Consider the following 17,357-nt stretch of genomic DNA (forward strand, 5'->3'; position numbering starts at 1 on the left):
GGTGCACTGAAGTTTTTCATTCTAGTCTATTTCTTTTTTATTTTCCTCTTAGTAACAGTCAAGATCCACTAAGTTGATTTCATGACCCACAGTGGAGGAAAAAAGTGTACATTTCCTTTTCATAAAAAGATCCCCCCAAAAAAGCCCAGTAATCATATAGTATACATACTTTTTTTTTTAATAAATTTATTTATTTATTTTTGGCTGTGTTGGGTCTTTGTTGCTGCCTGCAGGCTTTCTCTAGTTGCGGCGAGCTGGGGGGGGCTGCTCTTTGTTGCCATGCGCGGGCTTCTCTTGTTGCGGAGCACAGGCTCTAGGCACGCAGGCTTCAGTAGTTGTGGCGCTCGGGCTCAGCAGTGTGGCGCACAGGCTTAGTTGCTCCATGACGTGTAGGGTCTTCCTGGACCAGGGCTCGAACCCGTGTCCCCTACATTGGCAGGCGGATTCTTAACCACTGTGCCACCTGGGAAGCCCCCTATATATACATTTTAAGAGAAGAAAAAGCATGCTTTACACAATGGCTTTTTTCCACTTACTGTAGCTCAGACATCTGTCCTCACCCATAAACAGAAATTGACCTCATTCTTCGCACTGGCTGCATAGGTTTTGATCATATGTATGTGCTTGGAACAATCTATTAATCCCCAGTTAAAAGACATTCAGTCCATGTCCATGTTTTCTTGATTACACACAGCACTGCAGTGACAATCCTTGGGCTTTTCTGTGGTGTGGATGTCTGGGAGGTCAGATCTGTTAGACTAAGTAAGGCTGTATCTCCTTCAGTTCTCAGCTCAGACACCGTTGCCTCGTTGGGGAAGCCCCTGACCACCCCAGACAAAGTCCAATCCCGATGTTACATGCTCCATGGCTCCCTGGACATCCCCCCACCAATGTGCAACCTTGGGCCTGTTAGTAGATGTTGCTGAATTATAGAAAGTATATATAAGTCAGTCAGAGCTTGCTTTTTTAAATCCAGTCTGACAATCTGCCTTAGAATTGGGGTGTTTCAGCATTCACGTTTAATGAAGTTACTGATAATGATTGGATTTATATTTGCCGTTTTCCTCTTTGTTTTCTATATGTTTACTGTTTTTCTTGCTCCTCTTTTCTTCCTTTACTGCTGCCTTTTGTGTTAAATAAATGCATTTTAAGGCACCATTTGGATTCCTCTTGATTTTTTGGACTATTTTTTTTTTAGTTGTTATAGTACGTGCCTTTTCAGTGTAATTCAGATTAATACTAACTTAATTCCAATAAAGTATGGAGAATTTTTTCCAATATAGCCCCATTCCATTTCCCCTCCTTTGTGCTATTTTTGTCATCTATATTATTACATCCATACGTGTTATTAACCCAACAGTATAGTGTTCTTATTATTGCCTTATACAGTCTTATGTTTAAGGAAGTTAAAGAAGAAATAAGGAAACATAAGTCTATAGAGTTTTTTATTCTAATCCACAGATTTACCATCTTGGATCCTTCCTTTCTCCGAATGGATTCAGGTCACCATCTGCAGTCATTTCCTTTCGGCCCAAGGACTTATTTTATTATCTATTAGGCAGATGTGCTAGCAATGAATTCTCTGAGTCTCTGTTTATCCGGGGACATCTTTACTTTGCCTTCATTTGTGAAGGATACTTTGGCTGGACATAAAAGTCTTGGTTGACAGTTTTTTCTCTCAGCACTTTGAAAAGATCATTCCATTCCATTGTTTCAAGTGACAGGTCGGCACTTAATTGTATTGTGCTCCTCTGTATGTGATGAATCCTTTTCTCTTGGTGCTTTCAGGGGTTTTGTCTTAATGTTTGACCTGTTTTTCTGGATGATGTCTTAATATTGATCCTGGTGGGGATGTGTTGGAGTTTCTTAGATGTGTAGATGAATGTTTCTTTGTCCAGTTTGAGGAGTTTTCAGCCATTATTTTTTCAAACCTTTCTTCTGCCCCTTTCTCTCTTCTCCTTCTGAAACTCTCAGTGAGCATGTTTCGATATGTTTGATGCAGCCCCAGAGGTTCCACTGTGGCAGAACCTGCCTGTTCACTGAGCTGGGCAGAGCCCCCAGGCCACAGTGTCAGATTCCCTCTGTTCTTACCTGAAGTTCCGCTTTTCAGGCATAAACGATACTTGGATTCTTGCATGCCCTTGGTCAGTTTCCAGAGTGCTGAAATGATTGTTTTTGTCGATTTTGTGCTTTGGGGGAAAGAATTTGCCAATCTCCTCATTCTGCCATAGTCAGAATCCCACCCCTTCAATATTGCTAAATTGACCTTCAATAAGGATTTATTGACTTGCGCTCCAAGGACGTTAATTTTCCCATTAAAGACCTCTTACTTGAAGTGGAATTGGAATTTTATTTAAAAGTTTTACAAGCTGATTCGCCTCAGTGGGATCAACAGTTGGGTCCCCACGAGTCAGGTCCTAGTTAACAGCGTGAGGTTCATTGTAGCATTAACTTCACAGGAATCCAGCATTTGGGATATCGAGCTGTGGTTTTAGATTAGATCAGCTGGAGTGGTGTCCGTCGTGTAGTAGTGCGCAAAAAATATTTGAATGAAGAGGCGTGGCAAGGTATAAGTTAAAAAAAAAAAGAAACACGTAAGTTACAGAGCAAGTTATTAGCACAATCCCAGTTATATATAAAAACAATTCTCCCACCCCTCAAAAAAAAGCTCCTGTTTTCTGATTATATGCACTTTGTTTATTTGTTTTTGGCTGCAACATGCAGCTCGTGGGATCTTAGTTCCCCGACCAGGGGTCTAACCCAGGAACCCCAGCAGTGAAAGTGCTGCGTCCCAACCATTGGACCACCAGGGAATTCCCAACACGTGTGTTTTTGTTTTTGCGGTACGCGGGCCTCTCACTGTTGTGGCCTCTCCCGTTGCGGAGCACAGGCTCCGGACGCGCAGGCTCAGCGGCCATGGCTCACGGGCCCAGCCGCTCCGCCGCATGTGGGATCTTCCCGGACCGGGGCACGAACCCGTGTCCCCTGCATCGGCAGGCGGACTCTCAACCACTGCGCCACCAGGGAAGCCCCACGTGTGTTTTTAATCATAAGAAAGGGTTAAGAAGGAAATAGAGCAAGCCGTAAACCACGGTCACATCCAGAGACAGGCAGGTGGGACCCCCACCTTCAGCTGTGTAGGTTGTGCCTAGGAGACAGGGAATCTCTGGGGCGGGGTGGGAGCATCCACCCACGGGGGGTGACTTTTTAGATTCACATAGAGGCACCAGCTGTGCTAGAAGGGCATCCCTGGGGTGGGATCGGGCCTATGAAGGCAGCTTTACGTTTTCTCCACGTAGACATCTATGTATTGGAATTTTCCACAGCAGTAAAGTACTTGTATCTCTCCTGGGTGAATGAAGTTTTGTTTCCCAAGAGGAAATTTAAACAGATCGGTTTTTCAAAAAGTGGGATGGAATTGGCTTATTTCTCTCATTTTCACATTGCAGCGACATGAGCTCGAGGGCCGGCTACCCCACTCAGGTTCACAAGACGGCCAGCGCAGAGACCCCGCGGCCCTCACAGCTGGCCCAGCCCAGCGCCTTCCAGCTCTCCGCCTCTGTCCCCAAGTCCTTCTTCTCCAAGCAGCCCGTGCGCAACAAGCATCCAACGGGGTGGAAGAGAACAGACGAGCCCCCACCGCGGCCGCTCCCCTTCACTGACCCAAAGAAGTAAGTGCCTGGACGCCCGGTGAGACACTGCCGGAGCTGAGCTCGGGCGTCTCGGGGTGGGGAGGAGGGTGACACCTCGCTCCCTCATTCATCAGGACGCCGTGCCGGTCTACACACTGGGAATACAACTGTGAACAGACGGACAGGGATCCCTGTCAGCTCGGGGAGCTGACGATGCCTTTTGGGGAGGCGGACAGCAAATAGGGTAACTAAGAAAAGCATGCAGCAGGTCAGATGGTGGCTAGCACTGTGTGGCATGTAAATGAAGGCTGTTCCAGGCAGAGGGAACAGCAGCTGCACAGACCCTGAGGCAGGAGCATGCTTGGTCTGCTGGAGGAGGGCCAGTGTGGCTGGGATCATGTGAGCACGTGAGGTCAGAGAGGCGATGGACACAGACTGGGAGGGTCTTGTGGGCCCCACATAAGGGCCTGGGCGTCTGCTGTGAGTGAGGGGGAGCCGCGGGAGGATCTGGAACAGAGGAGGGACATGACCTAAGTTGGGTGTCCACAGGGTCCCTGTGGCTGCGTGCGGAGCACGGCCTGCGTGGGGCAGGGAGACCAGCGAGGTGCTGCTGCGATGGTCCAGGCAGGAGACGAGGGGCCTGGAGCAGGATGGAGGTCAGGGTGGGTCAAGGGGGCGGTTTCAGGAAAGATTCTCTGACGTGGGAGCAGGCAGGCTTTGCTGGCAGATTGGCTGTGGTGTGAGAGAAAATGAGGTTGAACATGATCCCAGGTCTCGCAGCCTGAAGGATGGATGGACTCTCCTCAGGCTGAGACGGGGACTGAGTGGGGAGGAGGCTCAGGGGAGCTCAGAGCTCAGTCCTGGACAGGTTAAGTTTGCAACTAGAAGACGTGGAGGAGGCAGTCGGGTAAGGAGTCTGGAGCTCGGGGGAGAGGTCAGGCTGGAGAGAGAAATCTGGGCGTCGTCAGCATAAAGGCACGAGGCTGGAGAGGAAGGGAGGTGTAGGACTCAGCCTGAGACCCCTCAGTGTTCATACGAGGAGGAGCCCGGGGTGACGACTGTGAGCCGTCAGCGGGACGAGCCCGGGAACTGAGCGTCGGTTGAGCCTCACAGAGGTGACTGCAGGGTGCGGGAGAGAAGGCCGGGCAGCACAGGAGGCAGCTGGTTTGCGGCATTTTGCTGTGAAGCGAGAGAGAGAGCAGAGGAGTCATCAGTGAAGACAGGGTTTTTGTGTTTCCAAGTTAGAACGTGATGATACCGAACATTTATCGCGTACTCACTGTGTGCCAGTCTCGGTTCCGAGCTCTCGTCCGTGAATTTATTCACCGAATCCTCCTCAACAACAGCTCCGGGAGGTGGACCTGTTTGTTATTCGTCCAGTTTTACTGATGAGGCACCTGAGGCCCAGAGGCTCAGAGCTGGGAAGGGACGGAGCTTGGATCAGAGCCTAGGAAGCTCGGGCCAAGGCTCCTCTTCAGTTGGGTTGGGGGGGGATCTGCCCTCCCCCATCCTGTTCTCGGTGATGTCCTCTTTCATGACCTGGTTGGGGCCATTCAGATGTGTGCTGGCACAGAGCTCCTAAGGAGAGAGGTGTCAGGAGACAGAAACGGGATCCCTGGAGATGTGGGCAGGGAAGCAAGCTGAGAATCCAGTTCACGCACCTCACTAACAGCTGGGGGCACCCGGAAAACTAGATTTGGATCCTTCGCTCCCCTGATTTAAACCTCCAGTGGCTTGCCCCACTCCCAGGATTAATGATGAAGGCTCACATTTACAGAGCACATACATCGTACCAGGCACTAGGGCACCGTGTGCTTTGCCTAAAATGCCACCTGGACCCTGCATGACCCGCCCCGTCACCCCTCTGCCCTCATCCCCTCCCACTCTCGCCTGCACTCACTCCACTCCAGCCACCTGGCCTCTCCCCACTCCTCAGACTTGCCAAGTACAGGCTGACCTCAGGGCCATTGCACTGGCTCTCTCTGGTCCCTGGAATGCTCTTCCCCACATCTTGTGGCTGTCTCGGGGAGGGGAGGGGTTTGGTCCAATGCCACCTCCTCAGACGGGCCTTCCCAGCCTTCTGTAGCCCCTGCCGTCATTCTATCACTGGTCTCTGTTCCACTGCTCATTTCTCCCACTGGAAAACAGGTGACTCTGTCTTGACTTGTAGCCACCTGGCACTGTGTGGGTGCTCCGTCAGTGAATGGAAGGTATGAGACTCATATCTCACTTCATTCTCACTGTAACCCCAAAAATACAGTAAGGCTCCCACTTTTCAGGGTGGCCGGAGGGTCAGGCCCTGTTGACCCCACTGTGCTCCTCCATGAGGGCAGCTCCCCTGGCCTTCCCTGGTGTGTGTGCTGTTCCTCCTGCCCGGGTCCCCCCCAGCCCCACCTGGCTCACTCCTGCCCATCTGTAGTTTGCTAAGGCTGCCATAAAAAAGTACCGCAGGGCTTCCCTGGTGGCGCAGTGGTTGAGAGTCCACCTGCCAATGCAGGGGACACGGGTTCGTGCCCGGTCCAGGAGGATCCCACATGCCGCGGAGCGGCTGGGCCCGTGAGCCATGGCCGCTGAGCCTGCGCGTCCGGAGCCTGTGCTCCGCAACGGGAGAGGCCACAACAGTGAGAGGCCCGCGTACCGCAAAAAAAAAAAAAAAAAAAAGTACCGCAGACCAAGTGGCTCAACAGCAGAAATGTATTTTCCCAGAGTTCTGGAGGCTGGAAGTCGGAGTCAGGGTGTCAGCAGGGTTGGTTCCCTCTGCGGGCTGCGAGGAAAGCTCTGTTCCACGCCTCTCTCCCAGCTTCTGGTTGACTTGCTGGCAATCTGGGGGATTTCTAGGCATGTAGGTGCATCACCCCAACCCCTGCCTTCGTGTTCACGTGACCTTCTCCCTGTGTGCCTGTCTCTGTGTTCACATCTCCTCTTTTTATAAGGACACCAGTCGTTAGATTAGGGTCGATCCTAATTGCCTCATTTCGCCTTGATGACCTCCGTAAAGACCCTATTGCCAAATCAGGTCACCTTCTGAGACACTAGGGGTTAGGACTTCAACATCTCTTTTGCTTGGGGGACCCGTAACACCACCCCTCAGGTCTCAACACAGACACGCCGTCCTCGAAGAAGCTCTCCCATCCCCCACACCAGGCTTATCCCTCCCACTGACCCCACGCTTCTTCCCTTCCTCAGCCTCTGTCGCAGGACACATCAGGCAGTCGTTTCCTAGAGACTTGCTCCCTCCCTGTCAGCCCACCGGACTGAGGGTTCTGGGAGAGCAGAGACACCCGAGCCCCATCCAGGGCCTAGCACATACACAGTAGGCACTCAGAAAACATACCTGGATACATGACAGCTGTAAAGAAACAGCAGCCCCCCCTTTCCCAACATAAAATCCAAAGAAGGCTTTTTACATATGTATGTGTGTTGTGTAAACATGTAAACTAAATATATAAAATACTGGGGGGACACAAAATAGGTTCATGGTTTCTTATGTTTATTAATTTAGTTACAGATACATTTTTAAAATCACATGCATAAAATAACATGTTAATTTAGAATTCATGCTTTTGTCCACACGCTCCCATTTCGGAAAGCTGTTTTATTCAAACTCTCCCTGAGCATTTTGGAGACAATATCTTTGTCGTTTAAAGACACTTCTGAGTCACCTAACCTAGTTTTCCAGAAAACATTGTCTTTACTTCCAGCTAAATTATTTGAGGCTAAAAGGTTTTTTTTTTTTTAATCTGTAATTCTGTTGCTGAAATTTTATCCCAAGGCAAAAGAACTCATTTGCATAACTTATTTACCTACATTTTCTGATACCTCCCCTGCCAAGTACTGTCATAAGCCCTGTACCTACTTTAACCCATTTAATCTTCACTACAGAACAATGAGGTGTAGGTACTTTGTATCCCATTTTCCAGATAAGAAAAATCGAGGTACAGAACGGTGAAGTCACTTGCCCAAATTCACTCAGTTAGTTAAGGTCAACAACTGCAAATATTATGGTTGTTGGTTTTATAATCTGTCGCTACAGGTCACCACATATTATGAGATTGTCCCCAAAGGAGTAATTACCAAACCTGCCTCCTTTCTCATTGATTCTGGTCAGGGACCTAATGTATCCCCAGTGGAATGGAAAATGGCTGCGGCCGACATGGGGGCGCTGCCTTTCAGCCAGGCTGCTGGCTAGGGCTGTACAACCTGGCCCCCTTGATCCTCACGGCGACTTCCGAGGAAGAGGCCGAGGCCCAGCCGGAAGTGTGTAGCCCAGGTCACCTAGCTGCAAGTGGCAGAACCAGGACTCACGCCCAGAAAGACAATTACCAGAGCATCTCGTCCTAGGAGAGACTCAGGGAAGACTCGCTTGCATCCAAGGCAGTGACGTGCATTTTCTGAGGACTGACTTCTTGGATTTGGGCACGTGGTCTGTTAAACGAAAGACAGAGCGAGCTGGTGAAGGACAGAGGGGACCGAGAGCACCTGCCACGGAAGGTCCCTCACCTCGGCCCCTGTGCTGCAGGCCCTGGTCAACTCTGGGGGACGGGCCAGCAGGTCTCCCTCGGGAGATGGCTGGACAGCCCCGTTTTGACCGCTTTGTCCCAAGACACTGAAGTTACTGGACTGCCTTCTCCCAACCAGGAGAGGAGCAGAACAGCATGGGGGTCGGGGTGGGACTCGGCTGCTTACCCGCTCCTAAACCCCTCAGTTCCCCTCTCTTTAAAGTGGCCTGACGGTCCTCCCTACCTCCCAGTTGTGAGGATTTCCTGAGTTAATCCATGTGAGGACCCCAGCACTGAGGTTGAGCTGCACAGGGCTTAGCGGTGAGGGACGACTAGGCCAATGGGTTGCCAGGCTGGAGCCCGCAGAGCAGGAGGCAGAACCAGGGACCCTGCGTCCTCAGCCGTCCTGGGCACCTCCTCCCCGCCAGGCTGGTCTCAGCCCAACTGAAAGGCTGGCGTGCTGCTGCCCTGCTGGCCCCCATCCCTGCTGGCAGGCCCAGTGAGGAGGGGGCAGGCCCTAGGGAACAGCCTGTTTGTTGCCTTAAGGTGGAGTGGTGGTTGGGAGGCCAACCCCCAGGTCACACCTGAGGACCCAGGCCCTGAACGTCCTCATTCTTAAGAAGGGCAGCCCTAGGGCTTCCCTGATGACGCAGTGGTTAAGATTCCTCCTGCCAGTGCAGGGGACACGGGTTTGATCTCTGGTCCAGGAGGATCCCACATGCCGCGGAGGAGCTAAGCCCATGCGCCGCAACTACTGAGCCTGCGCTCTAGAGCCCATGAGCCACAACTACTGAACCCGCGTGCCACAACTCCTGAAGCCTGCGTGCCTAGGGCCCATGCTCTGCAACAAGGGAAGCCACCGCAATGAGAAGCCCGCACACCGCAGCGAAGAGTAGCCCCCGCTGGCCACAACTAGAGAAATCCCGTGCGCAGCAACGAAGACCCAACGCAGCCAAAAATAAATAAATTAATTAATTTTTTTTAAAAAGGCAGCCCTGCCTCATGTAGGGCCACTGAGGGGATGAGATGAAATAATGTGTGTGAAGGGCAGCCTGGGGCCTGAGAGAGGGTGAGCGCTCAGGAGATGAGCTTTGCTGCTGCTGCACTTACCACCCCTGCAGTCAAGAGCAGTCCCCCGAGTCAAGCCCACAATGCGACTCTGCTGTCGCCGTTTCAGAACGGTGCTCTCAGAGCATCAGCGCTCCCACCAGTAGAGCAATGGGGGTGATGGAGGTGATGGCTGTGAGAAAGGAGAGTAGCCCCGTGGGATGCACCAGCCCCAGGGTGAGGCCCCACATCCCCCAGAGCCGCCGTCACCATGTTCCACGCACACTGAGCACCGTGTTCATGAGCAAACCTCGGGCGGCTCAGCGCATCAGGCAGATGTGGGTTCTGCATGTCCTCAACTCACTGTGCCTCGGTCCCCCGGCCTCAAAGGGGAAGACAGGAGTGCCTACCTCCCAGAGGTGGCGTGAGGATGCAGTGAGGCATAGGGAAGTGCCCGGTCAGCCTTGGCTGGGCTGACAGGCGCTGGCATCTAGTGGTTGACACCTGGCTTTCGGGCTCCCTCCTTCCTCGAGTTTAGGGGCCCTGGGACCAGCTCAGTGCAGCCACGGAAGGAGCAGCATCCCCACCTCACAGCAGGGTTGTCCCCCACTCCCGCCGGCCTCTTCCAGCCATCCTTCCAGGAAAATCCACCTGCTGCCTGAGATGCAGACCTGGTGAGTGTCCTCACCAGCGAGGTTGGCAGAACCCCCGGCTCGGGCTGGCTGACAGTGGTGCTAATTAGCTTAATTAACCCGGCCCCAAGGGAGCCGCTCCAGTTGGAGGCCAGAGCTCCAAGTCAGCTGGGATCGGGCCCAGACAAGTCGGAGCCATTGGTCGCCTTCCACTCCTGGCCCTTCTGTCACGGGAGAAAGAAGTTGCTGTTGTCCGGGTCTTAACTGCAGAGCCTTCTTTGCAGTTTTTGTCTTCCTTTTTCTTTTCTAACGTGAGTGGTTTAATTCCACAATGTGGCAAATGCAAGTTCAGACAACGTGAGCAAATTAGAGGCTCTGTCCGATGCTGTCAGTCAGAACCTTGAGAGAGGGTACCTCCTCCTGGATGTTTTTTTGCATTTGTGTTTTAGAAGGTAAGACATGCACAGGATAAAAACCAAACTAGTACAAAAGGGTTTGCAGTGAAAACCAGGCCTCTCTCCCTTCCCTGGCCCCCTGCCATCCAGCTCCCCTCCCCAGAAGCAACCATTGTTTCATTCATTCTGCATCCTTACAGAAATGTTCCGAACATGACTGAGCACACGTGATGGAGTGTGCTTCCTTTAACGCCCCTTTTTATTTATCCATGTGGTCACCTCCTGTCTGCGCTCCAGCCTTTTTCACTTACTCTTAGCTCAGCGACAGTTCCGTATTAGTACATAGAAGTTGATCTCATTCTTTTTAGCAGTCAGAGAATAGTCCATTTTATCCTCAGAGGTCATTAGGTTTAAGCATTTATGGAGACCAGAGATCTTGAGAAGAAGGAAAAAGATCAGAGATGCACAAGCCCAGTTTGGTGTTTTGTTTTGTTTTTTAACCTGGAATTAATGCCATTATAAATTATTGCTTAAAATTTTCAATTTAGAAAATACATTGGGGGACTTCCCCGGTGGGGCAGTGGTTAAGAATCCACCTGCCAACGCAGGGGACACGGGTTTGATCCCTGGTCTGGGAAGATCCCACATGCCGCAGAGCAACTAAGCCCGTGCCCCACAACTACTGAGCCTGTGCTCTAGAGCCCGCAAACCACAACTACTGAGCCAACACGCCACAACTACTGAAGCCCGCATGCCCTAGAGCCCACATGCTGCAACTACTGAAGCCTGCATGCTCTGGGGCCCACGCACCACAACAAAGAGTAGCCCCCACTCACCACAGCTAGAGAAAGCCTGCGTGCCGCAACGAAGACCCAACGTAGCCAAAAATAAATTAAAGAAAATACATTGGAACATTCTTTCAGAAGAAAGCGAATAAGGGCAAAAATGATCAGTTTGACTCTCCAAACTGAATTTCATCATACTTTTTCTCTTTAGACATGTCCCAACAGCCCACTGACAGTGTCAGCCATGTGGAACTTGCAGTGGATAGATAGGTACGGAGTTGAGGGTCAGGGGAGAAGGTTCTAGCAGGATTTCTTCCAGTGAGCCAGCCTTCCGCTGTAGAATTAGGAGTCCTGGAGGTCCTGGGAGCTGGGAAGGCAATTTAGCAAATGAACCCAAACAGAGCAGGGAAGGAATAGTTATGTTCTTTTGGCTTGACTTTTTAAACTATAGAGAGTAAAGTGTCTCTATACTTTTTCCTGTTTTATAAAAGTCATTTAAGCTTGTTGGAAAAAGAAAGGAGAGAGTAAGGAAGGTTAGAAGGAAGGAAGAAGATGGGTAGGGAGGTTGGCTGGTTGGTTGGAAGGAAGGTTGGTTCCATGTGATACACATTTAACCACTAATCTGGAGTGCCTGCAATGTGGCAGGCCTTGTTCCCAACACTGGACATAGAATACAGAAGGCTCTGAGTCAGGTGGGAGGAGTGGAACCACAAACACAAGCACACAGAACAAATCATCATGAGATGGATACAGTGAAGAAGTAGCACAGGATTGCGTGTTGGAACTCACCTGGGCTGGGAGGGAGCTCCAGAAGGTCAAGTGGCCAGGGGAGGTGAGAAGGTGACAGTTGAGCCAAGCTGGATGGATGAGAAGCTGCTATTCACGGGGAATGCCGGGGAGGGCTCTCTAGGCAGACAGAGCAGCCAGTGCAAAGGCCCTGAGGCAGGAACATGCCTGGCATGTTTAAGGAACCTTGGGAAGCCTGTGTGGGAGGAGATGAGGGCTGAGACCGGGCAGGACAGATTGTTTCGGACCTCGTGGGCTGTGGTGAGGAACATTTTTAGAAAGTGAATCCCCACATATCCACCTTTGGAGCTGAGACTTTGGTAAACTTCAGTATACCAAGCTAAGCTGTGTGCGAGTTTTGTTTTCTAAAAATGATTTCGCACCATAAATACCACTTCTTTATTCCCATGACACATATCTGGGCGAACCTCTTCCCATGTCATGTGGACCAACTCCACTTCTCTTCAGCAGCAGTGATGCCACTGTCCCTCCCTGTGGGGCCTCGCCCTTCCCCTGCTGGCCAATTCTGTTTGCTCCAGAGACAGGACCCCATGAAGTGTCCCCACACACCAGGCACACATGGGTCCCCATACACCTGGCACATTAAAGGACACACTCCCAGATGTAGAACTCCCAGGGTAGAGAAAGCGCCACGTGTTAAAGTTTTCAGCAGGTCATTTTACACCCCTCGCAGAGGGGAGCCTCGGGGACAGCGCCGGTTTATTGCGGTGGATGAGCTGGAGGCCCGGCCTGCTCCCACACCAGGTTGATGGGCTCAGGCGCGCCCTGCGCTGAGTCACATACTCCCCTTGTGCAGAGGATTCCGGGAAATGGCAAAATCAAAAGGGAAGAGGGAGGGGTGAATCCCCTTCCAGCTCCCAAGGGAGCAGCACGTACTCTGGGGTATATACGTCTCTTTCTGTCTTTGTATCTCTATTTCTCTCTTTTGGATAGGATGCTTTTCCTTTGCCCAAAGAGCATACTTCCCTAATAATGACAGAGCCAGAATTACCCTAGACCTGGAATTCTCATTTGAGAAGGAATACGACCTAACAAGAAAAAACTTACTACCTTTTCTTCCTTCCTTTGTTAAAATCCCAAGGCTGGCAGCTGAGAAAATGAGAAAAAACGTAGACTTCAATCCCCTCAAGAGCCCAAGATATCTTATTTCTTCCTGGGTTCAAAGATTCTTTTTCTTTCTTGAGTTACAAAATGATGACGTCTAGGTGCCAGCTCTAGTTTTTATATTATTATTGTTATAACACATGATTATAGCAAAATAAATTCAGACAGTTCAGAAGGGTGTTGGTATCAGATGAAAAGTAAAAATCTCATTTTTTCCATCTCCTAATAAGACTCCTACTTCCCAGAGGTAATCGTTCATAATTTCTTCCAGAATGTTTTTTCAGCATATAAAAGCCTATTATTAAACCAAATGTGATTGTATTCCACATACTGTACAGCTCTCCTGTGCCATCTCTATGGTACAAACGTGACCGCCAAGCGTGATCGTGACACCGTGGGCTCGGAGGCCTGGTGGCCTTGGCTGGCATCCTGGCTCCTCCATTCATAGGCTGTGTGACTTTGGACAGTTACTCTCTCTCTCTGTGCCTCAGTTTCCCACCTGTAAAATGGAGATGCTCGTAGTGGCGGCTCCCAGGGGGGGCTGCTGTGCAGATTTCATAGGTTAGCACACGTGGAGCCCTCGGGCTGGCGGCTCATGCCCGGTGCTGTGCTCCTCTTAGCTGTCGTTCTCTCTCTCCTGGGGAATGGCAACACCTCAGGGGAGGGATCTGGTTTTCACTGGGGAAGTAAAACCTGATCCCAAAGGCTGGGCCGGAATCAGAAGGCAAGAGGAGATCTCAGGGGAGGTCCCAGGGGTGGAGGACACAGAGCCCCCAGGAGCCAGCCTTGGCCAGGAGAGGGCCAGGGAGCTGGGGATGACGGCCTGCGGAGCCAGCGGAGGGGATGGGAGCAGCAGGAGAGGACTGTGTGCAGCTCGGGGTGCCGGGCAGCCTCAGGTAAACAGTTCTAAGAGCAGCTCTCATTTCCCCATTGTCTGTCCTGTGAGGTGCTGGCCAAGCGCTTTGCAGCAAACCCCAAAATGCTATGAGGTCAGCGTGTTTTCCAGATGAGCAAACCAAGGATCAGAGAGGTGGTGTGACTTGCCCAGGGTCCCACAGCAAGAACAGGTGCAGGTACCTCATGTCTAGATCCTCCCAGCCACCCCGTGACGTGTGAGCTGTCTTACCCCACGTGGTGGATGAGGAAACCAAAGTTAGGGAGATCTGGTGCCAGGCCCTGGAACACTCAGGCCAGCGGTCTGCTGCCTTTGGCCCTGCACTTGCCCAAAGGGACTGGTCCCTTTGGGGGATTCTCCCTCTTCTGTGGTTGGAACCCCTGGTCCAGGCCACCTCAGTCTCCCACTTGAACAACTGCCTCCCTTCCTCACTGTCTCCCTGCTTCCATGAGGGTCACTTTTCTGTCTGAGACCCTTCTAAAATGCACATCAGGACCTAGCACTCACCACATCAGAGGCTCCCTAGATGCAACCCCAAGTCCCCTCTGTGGCTCATGAGTTCCAGCACATCTGCCCCAGCGCCTCCCAGGCCTCACCTCCTCCTCCTCAGCTACTCATCCCCGCCGCTCCGCAAGCTCACCGAGCCTGTTCCCACCCCACAGCCCAACAATTGCTGTTCCCTCTGCCCTGTGTCCTCTTCTACATACCAGGTGGATTCCTGCCTTCCTCTCCAAGTTTCTGCTCCGATGTCATCCCCTCAGAAAAGCCAGCCTCCATCCCCAGCAATCCCTATCCGTTTACCCAGCTTTATTTCTCTTCAGAATACCTCTCTCTACCTCACATTATGGGGTCTCTGTCTTTGTTCATTTATTCATTGTCAGTCTCTCTGACTAGAGTCCGCTTCACGTTCACCGCTGTATCCCCCCCTCCCCCCGCCAAGAACACGCATGGCACAGGGTAGGTTCCCAGGCAACATCTGTGGGATGAGCGAGTCGAGAGAATAAACCAAGTCTCTCCTCTGTCCCACTTTCACCAGATGTTGTGGAGAAGCTGCGGTCACTCGCCCAGCGGCGGCCAGCCTTCCCTGTGTCAGGACAACCTTGAGAAGCAGCTTGAGCCTCCCGAGACCCCTCTGACCTTGACCATGACCCTCTCATTCCAGGCAGGTGGACAGCAACACCAAAAACGTCTTTGGGCAGCCGCGGTTGAGGGCCTCCCTCCGAGACCTCCGCTCTCCCCGGAAGAACTACAAGTCCACCATCGAGGACGACCTGAAGAAACTCATCATCATGGACAACCTGGCACCCGAGCAGGAGAGAGACGCCAGAGTACGTAGAGGCTGCCCCGCCCCTGCCCCCCTACACACGCACACAATCAGACAGGCTGGTGGGGGGAGGAGGACTGCCTCTGCCTGCCCACCGCCTCTGCCCGCGGCACTTGCCGGCCTGTTTGGGTGTGTGGCTCCGCAGCCAGGAGTCAGGACGTCGAGCTGGTCAGGGGCAGGGTCACAGCGTGAGCCAGCCTGGCAGGCTTGCAGGGGATTTATCTCCGCTGTAGCTCACGCGACTGGACCGGGATGCTCTTACTGGCTCTCACGTCCTTCTCGTGGAGCCCAGGCTGGAAGCAACCCCCAGCCCCCACCCCCGGACCACAGAACCAGGAGGAGTGCAGGGGCGGGGCCCAGGGGGCATTTAGGCTCTTGTGACCCAGGGGTGGGGGGCCCAAAGCAGCAGGCGTCCTCAGTCCCTTCACACACGCCCTGCTTCTTTTCCCTCTTGTCCCTCCCTCCCTCATGTTGGCTGCGAGCTCTCTTGTGGGGACCTGGGTGGCAGCAGTCTCTCCGGGGTTCCCTCCCACCAGCCTGAGCTCTGGGGGAAGCCAGCACTCTGTCCCGCGTGGTCCCCACCAATGACTGGCTCTCAAGCTCCAGCTCGGGTCACCCCTGCCTCCCCTGACCTCACCTGGAGCTGGAGGGTGGGGTCGGCCCTCCAGAATAAGGTGGGCTGCAGAGGGGGTAGGAGGGATCCCCAGGAGAAAATTGGAGTACGTTGACCAAAAAGGGAGCAGAAATGGTTGGTGGTTGGGTAAAGACCGCAGACGTCCAGGACGGGAAGAAGCCCCTGAGGACGGCGACCCTGGCTGGGCCTGGCCGTGACCGCGCCGGGCGTCCCGCCTCCCACCCCTGTCTTGGCAGCAGTCGCCACAGAAGAGCCTGCAGCGGACGCTGTCGGACGAGAGCCTGTGCAGCGGGCGTCGGGAGCCCAGCTTTGCCAACCCTGCCGGCCTGGAGCCGGGCCTGCCCAGCGACGTGCTCTTCACCAGCACCTGCGCCTTCCCCTCCAGCACGCTGCCCGCCCGCCGCCAGCACCAGCACGCCCACCCGCCCGGCGGCCCCAGCACCACCCCTGCCACCGGCAACGGCTTCCCGGAGAAGAAATGTGAGCCCGGGCACCCGGGAGCTGGGTGAGGGTGAGGGGGTGGGAGAAGGGGGCACGAGCACGCAGCTCACCTAGAGATCAAAGGCTGGGGGTCATCAGTGTCAGTCAGCTGACGGAGGGAACTGAAGCGCACGGGAGCTTCGGGGGCCCTGATGATGGAGCACCGGCTGTCACCCACAGAACAAGGGCTTGTTGGCCAAGCATCAGGGGTCTCCCGGGGGTCACCTAGGGATGGGGGCACCCAAGGACTGGGGTCATCTGAGACCAGAGAGAGGGTGTTAGTCTCTCTAGGTGTCTCCAGACTGGAGAGCTCATCCCTAGGGTCCTGACCCCTCTTCCAGCACCAAGCAGATCGCCTCGTGAATATTTATTTGCGTAAGTGACGTCCCCCAGGCCTGCCAGCTCTGGACGGGAAGGGGGTACAGGGGTGTGACCAGCATCAGCAAATAATTACTGAAGGGGGCGCTGTGCACACGGCCCCCGTCAAAAAGCTGTGCGCTGGCTGGGGTTGGCCGTACCTTCAGCCCAGCCTGTAATCCCTTATCCACAGCCCCAAAGGCTCTGAAACTGAAAGGCCAAGCAGAAGTTTGGGCCAGGCTCGCTGGGCAGCAGTGCTCGACCTGAACGGATGTGAGGCATTTATGGTCCTCCTTCACCCCACGTGGTGTGAGCGATCCGTTGCTTCGTTGAGGAGCGCTAGTGTGTTGAATAGGGGTACTGCCGACCTTTCTGGGTGTGTACGTATACATAGCGCATCATACTTTATCAAATCCCAACGAGTCTTGACTTCAGAGATGTGTCCACCCCAAGGGTTTCAGCTGAGGACCTGTGCCCCTGTAGCATCTAGATGGAACCCTTTTGTACATTGCAGGGGATGGGTTGGAGGAGGCTCTGGGACTTTTTTGAGGGGTTCTATCTCCCCCCTTAAAATTCTTCCATGGCTCCTCATTAACCTAGTATCTGGGTCCATGCTCCTTGCCTGGTGTTTTGCCCCATGGGGGGAGCCCCACCTCAGTCCCTCCACTTCACAGTACCCTCCCTTAGATCCTTCTGTCCGCCACTCTCTCGCCTCAGGGCATTCCACATGGCTGGTCTCTCTGCTGGCCACGCTCTTCCCCTAACC

The 17,357-nt window shown here is 53.0% G+C and overlaps 1 protein-coding gene across 10 annotated transcripts in view; it reads left to right on the forward strand.

The window, feature by feature from the left end:
• The window catches only part of SIPA1L3 (signal induced proliferation associated 1 like 3), a 236,409-nt gene that overhangs the window by 207,062 nt on the left and 11,990 nt on the right, over nt 1-17,357 (forward strand). For 9 of the 10 annotated variants that reach the window (XM_079907721.1, XM_079907722.1, XM_079907724.1 and 6 more), the window contains 3 exons: nt 3,450-3,671; nt 14,959-15,124; nt 15,991-16,234. In XM_079907721.1, the coding sequence (XP_079763847.1) occupies nt 3,450-3,671; nt 14,959-15,124; nt 15,991-16,234 (632 nt within the window). The remainder of the gene's footprint in view (nt 1-3,449; nt 3,672-14,958; nt 15,125-15,990; nt 16,235-17,357) is intronic. The other variant, XM_079907730.1, reaches the window with a different exon arrangement.

The sequence above is a fragment of the Stenella coeruleoalba genome (genome assembly GCF_951394435.1).
Source record: "Stenella coeruleoalba genome assembly, chromosome: 20".
Lineage (NCBI taxonomy): Eukaryota > Metazoa > Chordata > Mammalia > Artiodactyla > Delphinidae > Stenella > Stenella coeruleoalba.